General features: G+C 44.8%; 2 protein-coding genes across 2 annotated transcripts in view; one reads left to right on the forward strand and one right to left on the reverse strand.

Annotated features, from left to right (window-relative positions):
• Positions 1-20177, reverse strand: part of LOC135912892 (high mobility group nucleosome-binding domain-containing protein 5-like) — a 78883-nt gene that overhangs the window by 5440 nt on the left and 53266 nt on the right. The gene's annotated exons all lie outside the window — the stretch shown is intronic.
• Positions 6360-9958, forward strand: LOC135912870 (uncharacterized). The gene is made up of 3 exons (XM_065445443.1): positions 6360-6417; positions 8339-8583; positions 9702-9958. The coding sequence occupies exons 1-3, from the start codon at positions 6406-6408 to the stop codon at positions 9817-9819; spliced, it is 375 nt and encodes a 124-aa protein (XP_065301515.1). The 5' UTR covers positions 6360-6405; the 3' UTR covers positions 9820-9958.

Genomic DNA, 20177 nt, shown 5'->3' on the forward strand with positions numbered 1-20177 from the left:
GGTCGGACTGATCACCCTTGTTTATTAGTTTTTTGTTGTCGGAGACTCTTGAGCGTCTGAAAGTATGGGGACAGGGTCGTTGTCGACGTTATTCACTCGACCTCTGGGAGCACGCCAACCCAAGCTCTCTGTACTGCCTGCAAGGCGGCTCGGTTCTCGCGGATTACGGCTTGACCAATCCGCGCCGGTCCGTCTGAAGCGACTGCTTGAGCCAGCGGTTATATTTTCGTCTGAAGTAGATGGTATGTCGTGAAGGCACTCCAAGAGCCCGTCTATAGTTTTAGGTGATCGTGCTTGCGCTATCTTCAGGACTTCCGCGGGCAATCCGTGCATTATTAGAGCTACTATGGCAGAAGGAGGAAGCATAGGCTCGGCCAGCTTTAAAAGGCGGCGTTTTTCAAAGAAATACTCGACGGGGGAGCCCTGCGTGAATTTGAAATTGAGCGCGGCGTCCCATCTTTGCACTGGGTTGCTTCGGAATGTCTTCAAGAATTTTTCCTTCCACTGGTGCCAAGAGTTGCCAACATCTTCAATAATGTGCAGATCGTACCACTTACGTGCAACACCTCTTAAATAACTACGCATGTTGGTAATTTTGTCCTCATTAGAGTGCCATTTGTTCTTCCCAGCGGCATATTCATAGAATTCAAGCCAACTTTCTGGGCTTGAAGACTTGCCGTCGAAAGTATCGGGTTCGACAAATTTAGTCGCCGGCTTCTCAGCGTTTAGAGAGCTTATAAGTGACGTCACCAGTTGGTTTTGTTGCGCCATCTGTTCTTGTTGTAGCTGAAGAGCTTTCAAAACGAGGCTCACCTCTTCTGTCGAAGACCGTGATGCAGTGTCCTTTCGACGCATGGGTTCAAGAACTAATTCGTCGAAGATCGCCAGACGCAAGTTCACTTTCACCGCACCCTTCCGACGTAGTTCAGCAATGTCTATGGAAGCCTTCTCTAAAACCAGGTTCACGAGGTCTGCCGAGTTGAGTTCGCGAGGTAGTTCCACCGCTGGTTCGTCTTGAGCTTGGTATCTCGAAAAGATGATCTTCTCTGCGGAGGTCTCCTCGAGGAAAAATGTCACCCACATGTTGGAGTCAGTTGTCGGCTGCGCCAAAATATTGTAGCGTTCCTAGTTAAAGGACACAGTAGACTTAAAGCATTGCTGTGGAACTGGCGTCCATCTCGTCTACATTTATTTCTCACTTCCCTCTTCTCTTCTTCTGTCCCCCCGGTTCCCGCGCTTCTTCATCTTCTATTCGAAGGCTCATACCGCTTCATAAATAAATCCGACATTCCCCGTTCACGATGAGAACAAGTCTCTCCCTTCAACAATGTCCTCAGCGTGTATGAGTTGGACGACGGCATGGGCCAGCTACCATTTATTTCACGCCCGAACCCAACGCTTACAAGGGTCTCTTAAGATCTCTCGTAAGAGGTGAACGGCAAATGCCTACTCTTTCTCCTCTTATCGTTCGCCTCTTTCTCTTGACCTCTTCTTTTTCTCTTCTTTCTTTTAGTCATTGCTGATCGCTACTAAGCATCTTTAGTCATCTATGATTAATTGTGGTCATTACAAGCCGTCGTTACACATTTTGGTCATATCATAGTCAGTACTCATTACAAGTCATTTCAGTAATTATTAGTCATTACTGGTCATTACTAAGCATTTGAGTCATTTCTAATGAAATGTAACCGTTACAAGTCGTCGTTAGGCATATTGGTCGTTTCATAGTCATTAGTAGCCATTACAAGTCATTAATAGTCATTTTAATCATTACTACTCATTACTAGACATTTCTAGTCATTTCTAATCAATTGTGGTTATTACAAGCCGTCGTTAGACATATTGGTCATTTCCGAGTCGTTAGTAGTCATTACTAGTCATTATTAACCTCTACCAATCTCTATTATAACGTTATCATTCACTGTCACTATCAATCATTTTTCCCTTCTTCATCTGTCTTTATTCTGTCGTCATACGGCGTGACGACGCTTCTGCGGACACTGGCGGTCAGGTCTGCTGACACAAACTTCACCATGAGCCTAGAAAGGTTTTCGCATTAATAAAGTAATGAATAAAGAACTAGCGAGCGAGGCGGCGTCGCATGACCAAACTGCTCTCGAGCAAATTCGACGTGGAACTGGTGTGAAACCATGGTGTGCGATCATCGGTTGCTTAACACCTACGAATGAAACAGACAAATCAGGATCATTCAATGGCTACAGTGTCATGCTCATGAATATAAGGGCCGCGGTTTCATTTCAGATCACTCAGGCACCTACGTTACACGGCAGGCGGAACACCAAAAAGCGCGCCCGTTTGGTAAGATTTCGGGGCAGGCTATTTAAACTCAGGGCTTGCGTGCTGAAAGTCGCGCAAGACAGACAGATAAGCAATCAGTGAGTTGATAAGGATGATCAGGAGTGATGAAGGGTTATATGGGTCTCGAACACAGTCTCGAACCGAACGTGCTGTGAGAATACGCTGCTCACCTCCGCCCTCGCAACCAACTCTGGCCCGTCTGGGGGGCCGAGGAAGCCGCTAGAGCTGAACCTCGTGGCCGACGCCCAGGCGAGAATATTCGCCCATTCCCCGAATAACTCGCCAGACCTTTTAATAAAGTTGTTCTTCTTATTCTTCGGTAGATGAACTTTGATCTGCTATCACTGGACCACAATAATGCTGCCAAAGCAGAAAAGTGTTTGTTCATCATTTAAGTAGAGTCAAATTCCAGGCCTGAAAGCCTGCCTCAGTAAGCTGGCATAGCGCATAAATACAGCACGCAGAATACAATCTGACAGTTCTAGACTGGAATCTCCTCAATAAAGTCGACATTCACAAACGCAGGTACACTCACACTTTTCATTGGTACGGTCTTTCGTCATTGTCCCTCCCTTAATTATATTGTGTGTTCCATTGAGCCCCAATTACACCATGGTCTCCCCCTATCCCATATGCACACAAACACTCACTTACTAACATTTGCACACGCACACACACACTGACGCACACACCAATCCACCGTCTCACAGAGGCACACATGAAAACCCGCTCACACACAAGCACGCGCCACATCACCCACATGCCAAGTTTGTTGATTATTAGCCCCGAGAACGAACACGAGCGGCGCTGCGAGCGCCGCTCGCCTGACGTCAGGGCACGGACTCGCGCCTGTCGTCTGCTACAGTTCGTGCGTTGTACGGGCGCTTTCTGCGGTGTTTTCGTTTGTTCGCCCTCGTTCTCTCTGCTTGTATACTTATGGTGGCCGTCTCAAATATATTTTTATGACGTCTTCCTTTGCGAACATTTATTCAAAGAGCTAATTTCTTAGACAACAATGCAGCTCTCGAAGGCAACGCTACAGTGCCAGCCGAAGCGACGCAGACCAGCCCATTGCGGGTTTTTCATACGCGGATAGACAATCGCAAAAGCATAGCCTATAGGAATCAAGTTATGATACCATACCTGCCGCGGTGCAACAAGTATGTCACAAAGCTGGCTATATATGACTTCTACAGCAGTTACGTTGATTTTATTCCGCTAAAACAGGTTTGCTCACGACGAGTAGTTCATGGTATAATATCGAATTTTTGCATTTCCTCACAGAAACGCTCGGCAGTAGCACGGGGGCTTAACTAATACTGGAGCTTAGATTCTACACGCCTCACTTGCTTCTTTAACTGCTTGTCAACATTAGGCGGTTCTTCACGTGTTTATTTTTTTTAAGCGGTGGAAATTTGAAGTAAAGTTAATGAAGGCTTACAGCTATTTACAGAGTACAAATAGGAATGTACCAATATATATTCCCTTTTCCGTGCTACACGTTCAACTCACCTCTTTAGAGCGCGTTTGTTAATGATTAATAATGCATGTTATGTTCCTCTTCTTTTGTCTATGTTACCAAGTGTATATCATTTATTTATTTCAATGCCGCAGTGTGTTTTGCATTGTTATCGTGGAAATATTTCACTGTGCTTTCATATATTGTATAACTGCAATGTTTTATGGCCACTATATAGATGTAATTTATATGGCGCTTGATGTGTTACCCCATGCAGCCATATTGTACCTAAGAGGGTGAGATTACCTCAAGCCGCGTCTGTGCGGCTTTTTTCCCTCATCCACCTCCATTTACCACTCCTCTGTACATGTGTGTGTGTAAATGGAAATTAATAAATCAAATCAAATCAAACTCACTTGAGAAATTTACTGGTGCTTGTTGCTTGAGGAATATACATGACGAATCTGTTTGGCACACTGACACAGGCTGCTCGGCCCAATTTTTTTAGTGAAGTATGCCTGCTGGACCACATAGCTGCAGCCAGAAAGCAGTCGAAGCGTCAATGACTAGTAGTATGGGACATATTGAAGATATCGAAATTCCCCCTGTGGAGGGTCAGAAATCGAGTGAAAGTATATGCAAGGCTTGTGGTGCTTTCTTTATGAATGTTTGCGATTGGATTGGAGCAAACTTAAATTAGCCTGCAAGGTTCTCTTTTAAGTACCGACGAAGCGAATAGTTATCCGTTTGTATAATTAAATAACGCTGGATCGAGACATGGTGAGACAAAAGGTGCTTGAATTTTCCTTTTGTAGGCAATCTAAGCTGCGTAGTAGTAGCTCGAGAATACTTTAGCCATTCCAGTTGGCACTGTAAAAAAATGCTTTATGGTTTTAATTCGAAGTTGAAGTGAACTGATGGGTTTCGCGAACATAGCGTGCCTCGCCATACGGACAGTCGATTGCTACCGTTACGTGATCAGGGGTGTGCCATATTGTGGATAAAGGCTACTGAGGGCCACTATGATACATTTCATCACTTTCAATTGAGTGGCTGTCGATCTAAACAACGAAACTTTTCTCTCAGGTGATTGCTACTATGGTGTTTGTGAATTAACTATGTAAATACTCTACATGACACGCCGTCGTGTTAGCAGCCATGAGCAATTCGTTTTTTGGAGGCCTGTTTCAGAGGGGGATGAAAGTAGCAGCAAACATTTTCATAAGAAATGCGCGCCTAACTATTTTTTACGCATTAATGAATGGCCATATTTGAATAGAACAACACACCAGAGTAATAGGAATCATGATGACAGCTTCGCTGGGCAGTGTCTTTCTAACATCGGACAACATGTTGACGCCAATTACCAAATTTTTCTTCCACGTAAAATGCAATACCTCTCATAGCTAAATACTAAAGGAATGTTAAGTGTTTAGCGAAGCATCATACACAACTTCGCGGGTTGAATTTGCAGATATTCTTTTTTTAGTCAAAATTTACCGATAGACACGGCGCATATATGCATTGCAAAAACTTGTAGACCCCTTTAACGCTACTTAGCTTGCGATATCCAAGTCGCAAAGTTTCTCGACTCACACGCTTTTCAAGAAGAAACTGTGGTTAAGGTATTGCAGCTGAAAGAAGCCGACTTATTCTTCAATACGTACGGCTCGAGCCACCTATACCCCAAGCATACACGAAGGGAACGAGCGCGCGCGGCAGCCGAGCGAGCCGGAGCGAGCGGCGTCCTGGCCGTGACGTCACTCGCGAGAGGGCGCCATTCCTCTTTCTCGGGGCTAATAGAAGGATCGACATTTGGGCGAGTTGGTACTGGTTGAACATCTTGAAGGGGCAGCGCAAAAAGACGATGACAGAAGGCAGGAACACACAGGACAGCGTGTTCACTGTCACTGGACAGTGAACACACTGTCCTGTGTGTTCCTGCTTTCTGTCACTGAACAGTGAACACACTGTCCTGTGTGTTCCTGCCTTCTGTCATCGTCTTTTTGCGCTGCCCCTTCAAGATGTTTGTTGATTATGTCTACATGCAGCGCGAGGTTGACACACGGGTGCTACCTCCCGTAACTCGAAACCAGAATGGCTAATGAGACCCAAAGTCTACACGCCTCGCTCAATGTTTCTGCAGCGAACCGTTCGTCGTTAAACTTTTCTCTTGCCTCGCGTACGGCCAGCTTTCACTGTCGAAATCGCATCGCCGAATCTTTCATTCTCGCAGAAAACGGCACGAGGAAAGTTCTCAGCGATAAGAGGCGAAAAAAAGAAGACTTGCCTCACCAGGAAAACTAAAAGAATCTGTTAAAAATAACCAAATTGTTGGAAACGAAGCGCAGACGAACAGGGCATGTACGCAAATTTTATCTCGCGTTAGAATCCCGTTCGGGTGCAAAGTGCAGGTGAAATACCATACTGTTTACGAGCGGACTTATCGGTCCTTTCACGCGACTTATTTGACTCTGCACCAATCGAACCTATCCAATACAAAAAGAAGATGCCAGGGGACCGTCTTTGGATATAAAAGCAGCGCGTCTCACCGGCACGAGACACACTCCCCTTCAAATCCATCAGAGCCATCAGTTTCCTTGGGGCTAATTCACTAGTGATACACCATGAACACCTTGGTAAGTGCACATCAATGCGATCCTTTTTCTTAAGTTCGTAAGACGCTTATTCGTGTCTCGTTATGAAGCGTTCTCTTCCGCGTTTTTTAAAATGGCCAAAATGAAGCTCTCTTACACTTGCCCTATTTAGGTCCACTCCTCGTTATAGAGCTTAAGCAAGCGTGTTAAACTTGCTTCGAAACATGCACGTAACATCAAACGCGGTCTTACGGAAGGACCACAACACGCAGCAAGAAATCTAAAGCTCGAGGTACACGATATCTTGAAGCGGTCTCTCGGCGTTCAGGACGGAATCGTTGGCTCGAGCAATGCTTCTGCCGGAAGATTCGTTTCTTGCAGTGTCCTTTGCTTTTTTTTTAGCTTCGCACTGCCAATCTATCTGAACGTTGAAGGTATTACCTTGCTCGTTTTTTTTTTGCCTCTTCGTCCCAACTCCTTCAGCGTTATCATAGTGTATTCTCGGTCTATCAAATCTAGAAAACATTCTGTTTAGTGCGTGCTTGCAGAGCGAACGCAATGGTCTATCCTATATACGGGGTGATCATGTTTTTAGGTTTTACAGAATTTTAAAAAATAAATAGCCTGTGGCAGAAAAGCACAATTCTCGTCCTTGAGCTCAATTATTCAAAAAGGTGAACACTACTCGACGAGAAATCGAAACACATATTCAACTAATTAACAGAACTTAACTAATTAGCGCCTTCCTTAATTACATTACGGCCCATATTGCAAATTACGAGTTCTGGCCAGCACGATTGCAGGCCGTGTCTACTTGGAATGAATTTCCAGGACGACACCAGTTTTGAGATATGCGCCAAGAAACTCGATGTATAAAGCCACGTTTATTCCACTTACTTTTTAGCACAAAGCTCTTTTATTCATTGCAGCACAAAAGCAACTGGAAGGCCCATGTTTTTCATACTCCCCTCCCCGCGCTTTGGGATTTGCTATCTCTAAATTGGTGTAATTTTGTAAAAACTGGTGCCATTCTTGACCAAGAGTGCGACATATGGTAACGCATTTTTTCTGGCATTCACCGCTAAATGGCCACTGACCTTTTTCATTCAGCTGTATGGCGTCAAGCTTACATTTCTCCGAATGCAGCTCATAGATGGCAAACACAGCGCGAAATTCAAGCTCTCGCACAATTTTGCTCCAGTCTAGCGCAGGTACACGCAAAGTAGTAATCCTTCTTGAAGCTGTGCGAGAGTACAGCTTCAAGGTCAGGCAGTGACAGTAGACGACCTGGGTAACAAAGAGGAAGTCGGCGGACGCGTACGATGTGGTGGAGCACGCATGGACGCATTCACAGGTCGCGCAACCGGGGGCTTACCGATATCCTCGAAAATAAGGGTATAAAATAAGTGCCTTCTACCAGAACTAAACTAAAACTTGGGGGGAAGCCGACGGCATGTATTATAGAGAAATGGGCGGTACCTGACATTCTAGCTATTATCAATGTGTAGTTGAGAAGGTCATGTAATGCGTCGAGGCACATGACCCGTGATCTGTTAGGGGTTATAACACAATGGCTGCAGAGAGAAAGGTAAACGAGTCTATGATGGCGGAGAAGCTACTGCATAGAAATTTAGCAGGCACAATGTGGTCCAATCAGCTGACCAAGACAGAAGTAATCGAAGATCGCTTCTCGGCGAAACCTTCGTCCTGCAATGCACATGCAGTGGGATGATGTTTACTATGATGCTGGTGATTACAATGCTGCTGCTGATGACGGTGATGATGATGTTACTGATTATTATTATTATTATTATTATTATTATTATTATTATTATTATTATTATTATTATTATTATTATTATTATTATTATTATTATTATTATTATTATTATTATTATTATTATTATTATTATTGAAAAGAGAGTTGCCCCACACCGTGCATCTATTACTCTTCGCATCCCAGAGCATGGTCGTCGCCTGCCTTTTGGTTGTCGGAGCCAACTGCACAGCCATCTTCACCTACGGTGTCCCGGCTGCCGTGCCCGTGATCCACCAGCCCGTGGTGTACCAGACCGCGGTCAGAGCTCCCGCGGTGGCCCACCACAAGGAGTTGGTGCACGTACCACACCACGAGTACGGATACGCCGTCGAGCAGGACAAGGTAGTCCAGCCAAAGTCCACCGTGGTCCACCACGACCCACTGACCGGGTGAGCACGTTGAATACGTTCCCCTCACTTTCTGTCGAGAACCTTTTTTTTTTCATCACGTATCATCGAAGGTATGCGATATGAGAAATTTTGGAGAAAATGACGTTCCGTGGAAGCCCAAGGTTGTCCCAACTCGATGCAAGAGGTTGAGTGAGCACACATGGCTTTGGTGAATTGAAGGTCTTTTCTCAGACCTAAACATTACTAGTGGAACAAAATTTGAAAGTTTGGCAAAAGAACCTGGCACTTTGAAGTACACAAACTGATTGTAACAAAAATGTTCGCTTACTTTTTTTCCTTCGCTGCAGTAACATAAAACATATGATTATTTGTTCGAGCACGATATAAAGCACTTCCTTCAAATTTGTATCAGAGATATTACCAGTGAGCGCAATATATGCCACCCGCCGCCGTAGCCCACTTGGCTATAACGTTGAGCTTGTGAGCTGAACGCCATAGCGGCAACGGCGGCCACATTACTATAGGGGCTGGAATGCAAAAACAGTCGTGTGTTGTGCATTGGGTGCGGGTTAATGAACCACCGGTGTCCAGAATTAGCCCCCCCCCCCCCCCGCTACGTTGCGCACCGCGATCGGATCGTGGTTATGGCACGAAATTGCCCAGAATTTAATTTAATTTAAGTAATGTATGTCATTTTCTAATAGAAGCTTGGTCAAGCAGACTTCGCTGAGCGATCATGCATATACAGGCCACCGAGACAACGGGCACGTTGTTAAGGTAAACGCATTGCATGGACGTCAAATTAACCCACATCAGCATGTTGAAAGTGGAATGTGTGGTGCCATAACATTATATGCGATCACATAATGTGGAGCTGTAGTCATGTGTAATACATGTTGTTTAAACAAAGGGAGAAACTTTTTTTAGTCATAGGATTACACTTTTCTTAATTTTGGTAATCCCTTTATTACGATGTCACTGACGACAACGACTGCGAGGATTCCGAAACTTATAAACTTGTGAGATCGATATTGTCGATGCGATAACAATGCGACATTTACAGAAGGAATGTATCAAGGGAGCTTAGCGAGCCTCAAATCACTTTCGTGCTGACGCTGTGTGGTACATAACCGTGTCCTCCTTTTCCACCCGAGCAGCCTGCCCTACCAGCAGACCGACTACCACCACGCCCCAGTGCTGACCGGATCCCGCACCTACGTGCACCACAGCCGCCCGGGTTACGTCGCCGAGCGCACTAAGACCTACGTCATCTGAGCATGCTCTCCCCAACTCTGGGCAGTCCAGCAGGTCCACGACGCCGCCAGGGAACTCAACCTCCCGGTTCCGTCGTGGGAGACGCCCACTCCATGAGAGCCCAAAGCTCTCGTGGCCTGCAGGACCTGAATAAAGTTGATTTCCTTCCTTCCTTCCTAAGCCCCATGATAACGTATCCTAACTACGTATGGTCAGTTGGTTGACCAACCATCCCGGATCCGTATCGCTTTGTTGGCGTCGCTGTTAATAAATACAAATGTTTTGTTATCGACAAAAGTTTACTGCACTTATTGATGCTATTAGCACTCTTTGGGAACTTCTCTCAGTTTGCGGTGTGCCTGTATCGACGTAAGTTAGTACGAGGGTGAATGAGAAAGTATTTGCCCCCATCTTTCTAGCCAGATTGCGGCTGTAAATGCGAAGTCCACATATACATTCCCAGCGGTGGACCTTTCTTGGACCAGCCCGACCATAGATGCCGGCAGCTCCATGGCACGGCACTGCCTGTAAGTTGTTGAAGATGGCGGTTGTGCTTCACACGTCCACGGCGTACGAGCAATGAAGTCTGATTCGTCTTCTATGGAGCAAGGGACGAACGACCACCTAAATCCACTGGAAATTGCAGCCCACGTATGGGGGAAAGCTGTCTCGCTTTGATAAATGTGAGGTGGTGGTGCTGTAGTTGCGCAAAAGGCCAATGAAGCCAGCACAGCAGTCCGACGGTGGTTCCAAAGTCAGCGGGCCAAATTCTACCACAGGGGCATCTCAAATTTAGAGTTGCGATAGGAAACCTGCCTGAACCGGTGTAGGAACTATGCAGAAAAATAGTGTAACGTACGTAGAATAGTATGTGTATTTGTAATTGTCTGTATTATGTACCTTATTTTCACTTATAAAAAATAGAGACAAAGACTTTCTGTTTCGCCCACGTATATATGTTCATGTCCACGCCTACTTTCTGTTTCGCCCACGTATATATGTTCATGTCCACGCCTAACCTTTGTTCCCGCCGATTTGGGTGACCGGGTAGTCCATAGTCAAATGCGCAGAGCGTCGGGGTGCTGTGCTGAAGGAATGGTGTTCAAAACGGACCCTTGAACCAACTTGGGGTGCCCCTCTTCAAGGAACCCTTGGGTCACTGGGTGAGACGAAGGGTCGCACTTCACTGCATCAGACCACTGCAGTGCGATCAACAGCTATACCTCGCATGCTAATTCCAAGGCAATTTGTGGTGACTGAAATGAAATTTCACTGTCACGTCCGTCGTTTAACTGTTTCGATATCTCAGCGCGAGATTTTCTGAATGCATTTTCCCCATTCTTCCCTAAACAAGGCTTTAACATCACTACATCTGGGGAAATTTTCCTAAATTTGGCAGCACCATTTATATAAGCCACTCATTGGTCGGAATACTCTCTAACGAGTGCACTCATTATAATACGTGACTTTGAGTCTCTCGGTGAGTTTCAGCGACTGGGGCAAGACATTGATGGGGACCGGAAATAAATAACAATCAGAAGCGCGAGTCAGTGCCTACGAAAAATTATCCGGTGCTATGTGGCCATCACATGCTTCTTTTTTTTTTGCGGTGAGGGAGGGGGGGGGGCACTGCGACATTGATAAAAGAAATCGCAAATTTATTTTGCCAACGAGAAACCTTGATTTCAGTTAGATGACGGTTCAACATTTTCTTTCGGGCTTGCTGCGTGAAGAAATAAGCACAAGAAAATGTGAAAGGCCTTAAGCTACAGCAAAGGATAATTAACAGAACGTTATTAACGAGTGGCATACATTTTATTTATTCATTTTCTAGCTCCTTCTTTATTGTGAACCCAAACACAACGAGCCGGTCAGTTTTTAGCACCAAGATCCATGTCAGAAGGCCAGATTTGCCAGTCCACAAACTCGGAAGCAACTTCAGTCAAATGCGTACGCGTACAGCGTATTTAGCCGAATATTTTTTAAATACGTTAAGCGTCCTCAAGCCGCACCGTTGTTTATGAGAGACCCGGTAGCGCTGGCACTCCAGAACAAGTTCGACCATCTGGTGTTCTTTAACGTACACCTAAGTAAAAAAAAAAGCTTTTTTCGCTTTCCACCCTTATCAAAACGTGGCCGCCTGGACGTTGAATCGAAACGCCGCGGAGGCAACGCGACAGGTCCTGAGGCATTGAATGTCTAGGCGCGGCGCAAGCGCCACCTGTCTATAGCGAGCGAACTAGCCAGAAAATAGGACCTAAAGTGGCTGCGACTAAAGTAAACATCGAGTTAGCAGTTCGCCTCATTTCAGTGGAATCCGTCGCAAGATCAAAGCGACATGACCTGAGCCGTTTCCTTTATAGTTCATGAAGTTACGACAACAATACAAGTTACTCTACTGGTTTTACGTCACAAAAGAATACGTGATGTTAACAGGACTTCTAACGTGACACATGAACCACGTGTGTGAGTTCGATTAATTGAACCCTCACAATAAAAGGAGGGAAGGGAGAGGAGACAAAAAGTAAGCTACGTGTCACGCCTTGTTGCGTGGTTCGGCATAGCACTCAGCCTTTATTTTCTCGTGCCTTTTTATTTTTTGTCCAAGCTGTCTTTCATACCACAAGACCGACTACCAGCACGCCCCAGTGGTGATCGGATCGCGAAGCTCCGTGCACTAGTCACCCGGGCTGCGTCACCTAACGTACCAAGACTTTCTACTACTAAACACACCATTTCTAAAGATCACGTCATCCACCGAGTGACGATGCGCCTACTTCCCGCCCTTTTCTTTACGTTCCCCTCCCTTTTCCCCTCGCCCACTGTATGTCGTGCCAACGAGTGAATGTGGTACTCTCCTCCCACAGGACCCTCTCCAAGTAATCTTTTGGCGTGGAGCTTTGGACTAAAACGTGGGCCAGAGGTCCACACTAATTTCCAAACCGTCAAAGGGACCCTTAACAACCACTTTGAGCTAGAAGGAGAACGAGCGGTTCCACTCTAGCCTTCGCTATTTTCCACGTGGATTATCCCTTCTCCTCGCCTCGTACATCTCTAGAAGACACGTGCACACTGCTTCGGCACCGAAAGCCACGTTTGCACGCTTTTCTTGTTTGAAAACGCCATCAGCTTCAGCACGCTTTTCTTGTTTGAAAACGCCATCAGCTTCAGCCTATCATGAGTCCTCGCATTCTCGTCTACACGATGTTGCCACCACACGCTTAGTGCAAAACGCGCTGCACGAGGTGGAATCAGTCGACTGGGCCAGACAGGCAAGCCAAACGACAAGGAAGAGCGGATGACGTAAGACTGAAAGGTAAATTCATTTTAGCGGACGGATCGGAACTGAAGTCGTCTTGTACGTCACCAAGTCCACAACTATTTTTTTTACCTCGGTCACATTACGCGCATGACGCTTCTGGCGGAGTCACCGTCTATCAAGAAGGAAGAGAAAATAACCAACGTTAGAATACTATTTCGGTGACGACGAGTTGTCGCCAGACTGCAAGAGCGGCACCTCACAAGGACGTGGAGAAGGAGCACACACTCTCTCACACACAAGGCGCTTGCAGTCGTAAATCGCTCCTTGTGTACGTGACCTGATTTATTTTGTCTTGGGGCATTTCGATCTCGTGCCGATGAAAGTTCACGCACGTAGACATCCCGTCGATAAAGACGGCAGGAGTGACACGTTCAGTGAACCAATAAAGAGCTCAGACGATCGGCAAGATCACCGTTTAATGACTCCCATAACTCTGCCGCGGCAGCGCTTGTGTCAGTAAGATAGCGGCGCGGGAACTGTGTTTCCAAGCTGATCGCTCTTGGATGTACCGCGCTCTCGCCGCTGAAGCCACCGCATAAAGCAAATTACGCTGTATTCCAAACATTGTTTCTTACGAACCAGTCAGAAACAACTTTGCTCAATTGTTCTGAACTGGCACTATTGGGTTCCAGTTTTTTTGCGGCGATTCACAGTTGATGCCGAAGCAGAAGTCCCGGCTATGTTCCTACCACACCTCAGTTAAGGAGCCGCGAACTGACCTCCTACGAGCGGCATAAGGCCAGTGAAGATATTCGTTTAGTTAAATACGTTACAGTGTCCCTTTGTGAGGCATTGAGTAAAGCGGGCTTACGATAAGTCACGCAAATAAAGAAGGTTAACCTATAACGTTTGCATAAATAAGCGAAACCTGGGCACGTGAAAATTATATATAGAAAGCAACACCAATGCATATACATATCGACAAACACGTGCACACACACACGCGCGCATGCATACATACATACATACATACATACATACATACATACATACATACATACATACATACATACATACATACATACATACATACATACATACATACATACATACATACATACATACATACATACATACATACATACATACATACATACATACATACATACATACATACATACATACATACATACATACATACATACATACATACATACATACATACATACATACATACATACATACATACATACATACATACATACATACATACATACATACATACATACATACATACATACATACATACATACATACATACATACATACATACATACATACATACATACATACATACATACATACATACATACATACATACATACATACATACATACATACATACATACATACATACATACATACATACATACATACAAGCGCACGCACGCACGCACGCCATGGTTGCTCACTGGCTATTGTGTTAGGCTGATGAGCACAAGGTCACGGGATCGAATCCCGGCCACGGCGGCTTCATTTCTATGGGGGCGAAATGCGAAAACACCCGTGTACTTATATTTAGGTGCACGTTAAAGAACCCCAGGTGGTCGAAATTTCCGGAGTCCTCCACTACGGCGTGCCTCATAATGAGAAAGTGGTTTTGGCACGTAAAATCCCATAATTTAATTTTAATACGCTCGAACGCACACACACGCACGCACACACACACACACACACATGCATACATCTGTCACAGGAAACACCAAAATATTAAAAAGAACGTAGAACCACAATTCAATGATGAATGAGAAGATGAAAAAGATTATTAGACACAAAGCACTGCTATAAACAACTTATCGCTATGACACACGATAAAACGATAACAAGGGGTAACCGTGAGAATGCGCGCTGAGTGACCATTTATTTATTTATTTAAGATGTCCTTACAGACCTCGTATGAGGAATTGGGTAAGGGGGGCCTTACAGAAGGATTAAAAAGAGTATATAGGGCATATAACAAAACATAATAGACATATATCATTTATAGACAGTGGAAAAATGTATAGACATCTTATACAAGAATTAAAAGCATTGTGCGAAAATAACAGGGTCGGTAATGTACATATCAGAAAAAAGACAAATGATACAGTTCTTTCAATAAACAATGAGAAAAAGAAATGTAGCCACTCCAGAACAAATACTAAACAATACTAAAAAAATGCAAGAATAATATGCGAAATAATGAGCTCATAAACAAGAGAGCAAATAAGTGGGAAAATAAGAAAAACCATCATGCACTTTTTTCAAGTTAGGCAACTCAAGACATTTCCAGACTATGTCTTGAGTTGCGGCTCCCAGCAACAAAACCGAAGCTTACTGCGCCTTTCATCATCAACGACATACTTAAAGGACATGTGGAGCATTTCAGAAGCGAATGTGGAGGCAAATATCGAAGTTTGTGGGTGAATGACAGGCTAAATGAAAATAGCTGAACTTTCGTTTCTGCCCGTCGACAGGCGTAGAAACAAGACGCGTACAAAGTTTTCCCGCGGCCCTGGACGAACCAATGTCTCTCTCCCCATTTTGATGCGTTATGCTAGTCGCACGGTTAACTTTCCCAGTCACCTCGGCTAACGAAATAAGGAGCGTTGTTAATATCTTGTTGTAACAGGGAGGATGTTGTGGGTGATGTACGATCAAAGTTTAAGCTGCCTTCTTTAATTACAATCTTTGTCGAAGGTTATGCGAGGCTTCAAGAGCGTCAGAAGCTCATTTTACGAACTGCGTACACTGTAACCTAATTAAAAGTGTCAAAAGGGAATGACGGAGTAAATCGGCCTATAACTCACATTCTTACACTCCTTGTGGATGTAAGAATGTGAGTTATAGGCAGATTTACAACCTTAGTCACCTTTAGGAGCGTAAGTTATTTTGCTGTGTAGGAAGTTTTACCAAGTGTCTGAAAGAACTCAATGTGTCCCAAGTTGACATACGGAGTGAATAGGGAGCATCTTATGGGTGGTGTAAGAGCAACGCTCCGAGACCGTCGGTTAATTACGATGCCTTGTTAAAGATTCATTAGGCAAATGCTCGAAACCATTATACGACCATTATCCGCATTGTTTCTCAGTGCACTGAGAAACACTGTAGAACTGTACCTGACATTAATTAAATAGAAATGCATGCCATGGTAGGGGTGACGTGAAGAGAAAGTTGAAAGTTTCTGACTTAACTATGATTTACTGAAACCCCGTCTTCTCCCTATTTTCATGCGTTATGCGAGGCGCTCTCATTCTCCTCGATGAACTAAACGAGGCAACTTTTTTTATATAAATTACGTTTATTTGAAATTGGGCTGGCGCTTTATGGGTCATGTGTAGGCAAAGACCAAAGTTTGTGGGTTAATTATGGGGTTGTTGTTGTTGTTTTCAGTAAATTACTTCTGTAGGCTGTCCAGAACGTTACAACTCCGTTTTACGAGCGACGTATTAGCTCGCTATCCTATACAAAATACGATAGCCCCCGAGGTCAAATGTGGAGAAAATGGTGGAAACGTTATGAGCGGACACAGCCAGATTTTTTTGTCACTGGGCGCACCCACTTTACTGGGTACGGGGAAGGTGACTGCGGGAGGGAACGGGGCGGGGCATGCCACCTACTAATTCGGCGGGGGGTTGGGGCGGGTGGGGTGCGTAAGTGCCGGGTGTGCCCTCTCCCTGGCTATGACACTGAACATTATGGCCGGTATGCACGCGAAGACAGGCGTGCCTGCGTGAAGTGCAGTTTTTGCTAAATATTCCTCATCCAAGTCTTCTAAAGCGTTATGTGCAGGAGAGGTTTGAAAGCACGCGGTTAAATTATAGGCAACTGAATTGGTTGATGTGGCTGCTCGAAAAATAGCGCTGCGGAACTTAGGCTGAGATTCTGCAAAGAAAAGGTTGGGCAAATCTGCGTTCCTTTCTTTCTTTTTTTCTTTTTTTCTGTTTTTTTTTTCTGTGACAGCTGTAAAGAGGAGGCTTTAGTTCGGGGGCTGCCATCCAAATGAACGGGAAAGAATAAATCGTTTTTCCTCGGCAACCATAGCACGAAATTTGATTAGATTTGTTGCATTTGAAATAACAAGCTAATGTCTAGTGATTGTTCGAAGAGTATTTTTCATTTATGCCATCAATATATTTTTATAGATGTTATAAAAATTCGCAAATTTTCAGAAAACGACGCTATCAAGGATACAAATTTGTAGCTCAGCCATAATAAATGATGTCACAATTATGTCAATTGCATCTAATGGTACATTTAAAGCAAACAAACTTTATGAACTATACATGCAATATCGTATAAAACAGCTTCAGCTCTCTTAGCATGCACAAGTTAACAGGCCACTGGTTACATTCATATTCACTGAAGTAACAGACGAAGAAGCAATGAAAAAATGACTAAGATTCGAGACTTTGAAGAATGCCTACTTTTACGCAACAAAGCGAATTCGGTGAAGTTGTGCTGCATTGTTTAACAAGTTACAGAACTAAGCCAGACGACCCCACACAGTGTTATACGCACATGAATGTGCGTGTTGTTCTCTTTTATGCATCTTGGTTCTGAAGCATGTGATATGAGCTGTGGGAAGTACGCAGTGCAACTTAACTTTCATGATAAAGAACGAACTAGCCATTACGTCATCATTCATTGTAAGCGTGGAACCTATTCAAACACTATAGGAGGCTACATGTATGCCTCCAATCAAGTTGCAGTCTTTGTTTGTAGTTTTTTTTCGCAGGTGCATAGCACAGCGTTATCTTCTTGCGTCGTGAACAGAATTTACAGTTTTTTTTCGTGATGTGACCACCGTCTGCGAATAGTTATTCAAGGCTCAGTTTTTAGCTCTAGTAAACAAACACTCTGATAAAGTACTCTGATAAAAATAATTTTATGCTTATATGTTAGTGCTCAACGCGGTGGCTCATTCGTCGTTTTGGGGCTAGCGTTTTGACCCGTCAAAGATTCATTTACTGCTACGCATAGAGTTCCAAGCCTTTGAGTGTACACCAAAATCTACGCATCTGATCGCGGCAGCAAAATCTCCTTTCCCGGGAGTATTTTAAACCTCCCTTCAGAACGCAGTTTGCGATAAGAGCGGCCGTCGTCGGCCTCTGATAACGATAAAAACACTGCAGCAGAGTTGGAGCACGAAGCGTGTCAGTCTAGCATAGAACGTTCCTAGCAGGCTGCGGCAGAAAGAGCAAAGTGAAATTTCGCTGGCTCAATATGTGCTTCTCGGGCCCGCGACGTGGCCTGCGTGTCAATGCGACTGTGCTTGAACGCAGGGACGTCTTCTAGGACTGACGAGCTACACTAGATCACCACATTCGTTGTCTCAGGTTTGTACTCAAGGTTTGCGGGTTCTGATCACCTGCGACCAAAAGAGCGAACTCGAATAAAAAAAACACAGCGGAGAAAGACAAACCAGCATTTCCCATGCGCCGCGATGCCTTTATTAATGTACAGTCATCGCTTGACGTTTCAAACTGACCTGGACAAGGCAAATGAACGGAAAGCCGCCACTAGGATTTCACTAAACTTGCAGTCAGTACTTTAAGAGCACGCGCCGAAGTCAAACGAGAGCTCCAAATGAAAATGAAAGACGCTCACGGGCTAAAAACCCGACCATCTCACTACAGATGTGTTACTACGCAACGTGTGCATTCCTCCTAAGATAGGAAGCCAGCAAGAAAACTCTTATCCTTTTTCTTTTCTCTTCTGCTCCAATATTCTTTCTCTCTCTCGATAACACTTGTCCAATTCACTGCGCAAGTCCTTGAATTGTGCGTGAGAATTACAGCACTTTTTTTTTGGCAGGACCGCATCTCGAGAAGCTCACAAAACGTGCGGCGGCAACGTCCACTGTTGCTAGCGCTTAACATAAAACCTTAATTGCGACAGGGGCTGACAGAATACAAAACACTGATCAAACTGAGGCATCGTTTGTTGAACACGCGATTCGTTTTTTTTTTTTGGGGGGGGGGGGGTACAGTTACAAAAATACACCAAACCACGGTAGCCCAACGGCTACCTCGTTGCGCTGCTGAGCTCGAGGTCACGGGTTCGAATCCGGACGCGGCAGTCTGCATTGTTTTCAACGGGGGAGAAATGCTAAAACAGTCGCGTACAGTTTAGGTGCGCGTTAATGAACCCATGTGGTCAAAATTATTCCGTAGTTCCTCCCATTAAGTCGTGTCTCACAATCAGGCCGTGGTCCTCCTGAAGTCAATTAATCGATTCTGGATTGAGGTACAAAGATGAAATTAACAGATTTACAATTGAAGCAGCACGAGTCGACAAGCTTTGCTTAAAATGTGATGGCACTCCTTCGTTTTGTTTTATTAAGTAATGAACTGTAGTTTCTATTTTTGCTGCTTCTTAGTTGGCGATTGCTTTCTGTGATGGTTTTGGGGCCACACACAACCGTGATCCAGCCTCCAACAAATCACTGCTGAAAGTTAGTGCTTACGTGTGTTTCGCATTCCATCTGTCTGTCTAAATTGCTTGTACTAAACATTAGAACAGGTGTGCCAGCCAGTATGAACCCAAGTGCCCCGTTAAAGCACACTGGTTCTGCTCAAGGCACCAACAGGTGCAATCTGTTTGGCGCTGTCAGTACATCCTGCTTGTTAACTGGATATTTTTTTTTTTTTTTTTGTGACAGCAGTTAAGTGCTTGAAGTTTGGCTGGCCTTGCTCGTCCGCCTGTCCCGCCGGTCCGTTTATTAGAGAGTTTTCGTTTAGGGGACGCAAGCGGCTTGCGTACCCAAAAACTAAGGCGACGGCACTGCGCATGTGCAGGCGGTTCTGCGCTTGCGCAGTACCGTCGCCCCTGGTTCTTGCGTACGCAAGCCGCTTGCGTCCCCTAAACTAACGCTCTCTATTCTGTTGCGCGGACGGGGACGGATGTCGTCATCGATGACCCACAACCGGTAATTTTCTTTCGTCGCCGGGCCGCCTATAGTCAGCTTCATCATTTCCACAGTCACGAAGAAAAATAAAAACTTCTCCGCAACTGGAGCAGTTTGTTCCGTGAAGCAAAGTGCATTTGGGAGTCGAGCACGCAAACCATGAAGGCT

The sequence above is a fragment of the Dermacentor albipictus genome, chromosome 8 (genome assembly GCF_038994185.2).
Source record: "Dermacentor albipictus isolate Rhodes 1998 colony chromosome 8, USDA_Dalb.pri_finalv2, whole genome shotgun sequence".
Classification (NCBI taxonomy): Eukaryota; Metazoa; Arthropoda; class Arachnida; order Ixodida; family Ixodidae; genus Dermacentor; species Dermacentor albipictus.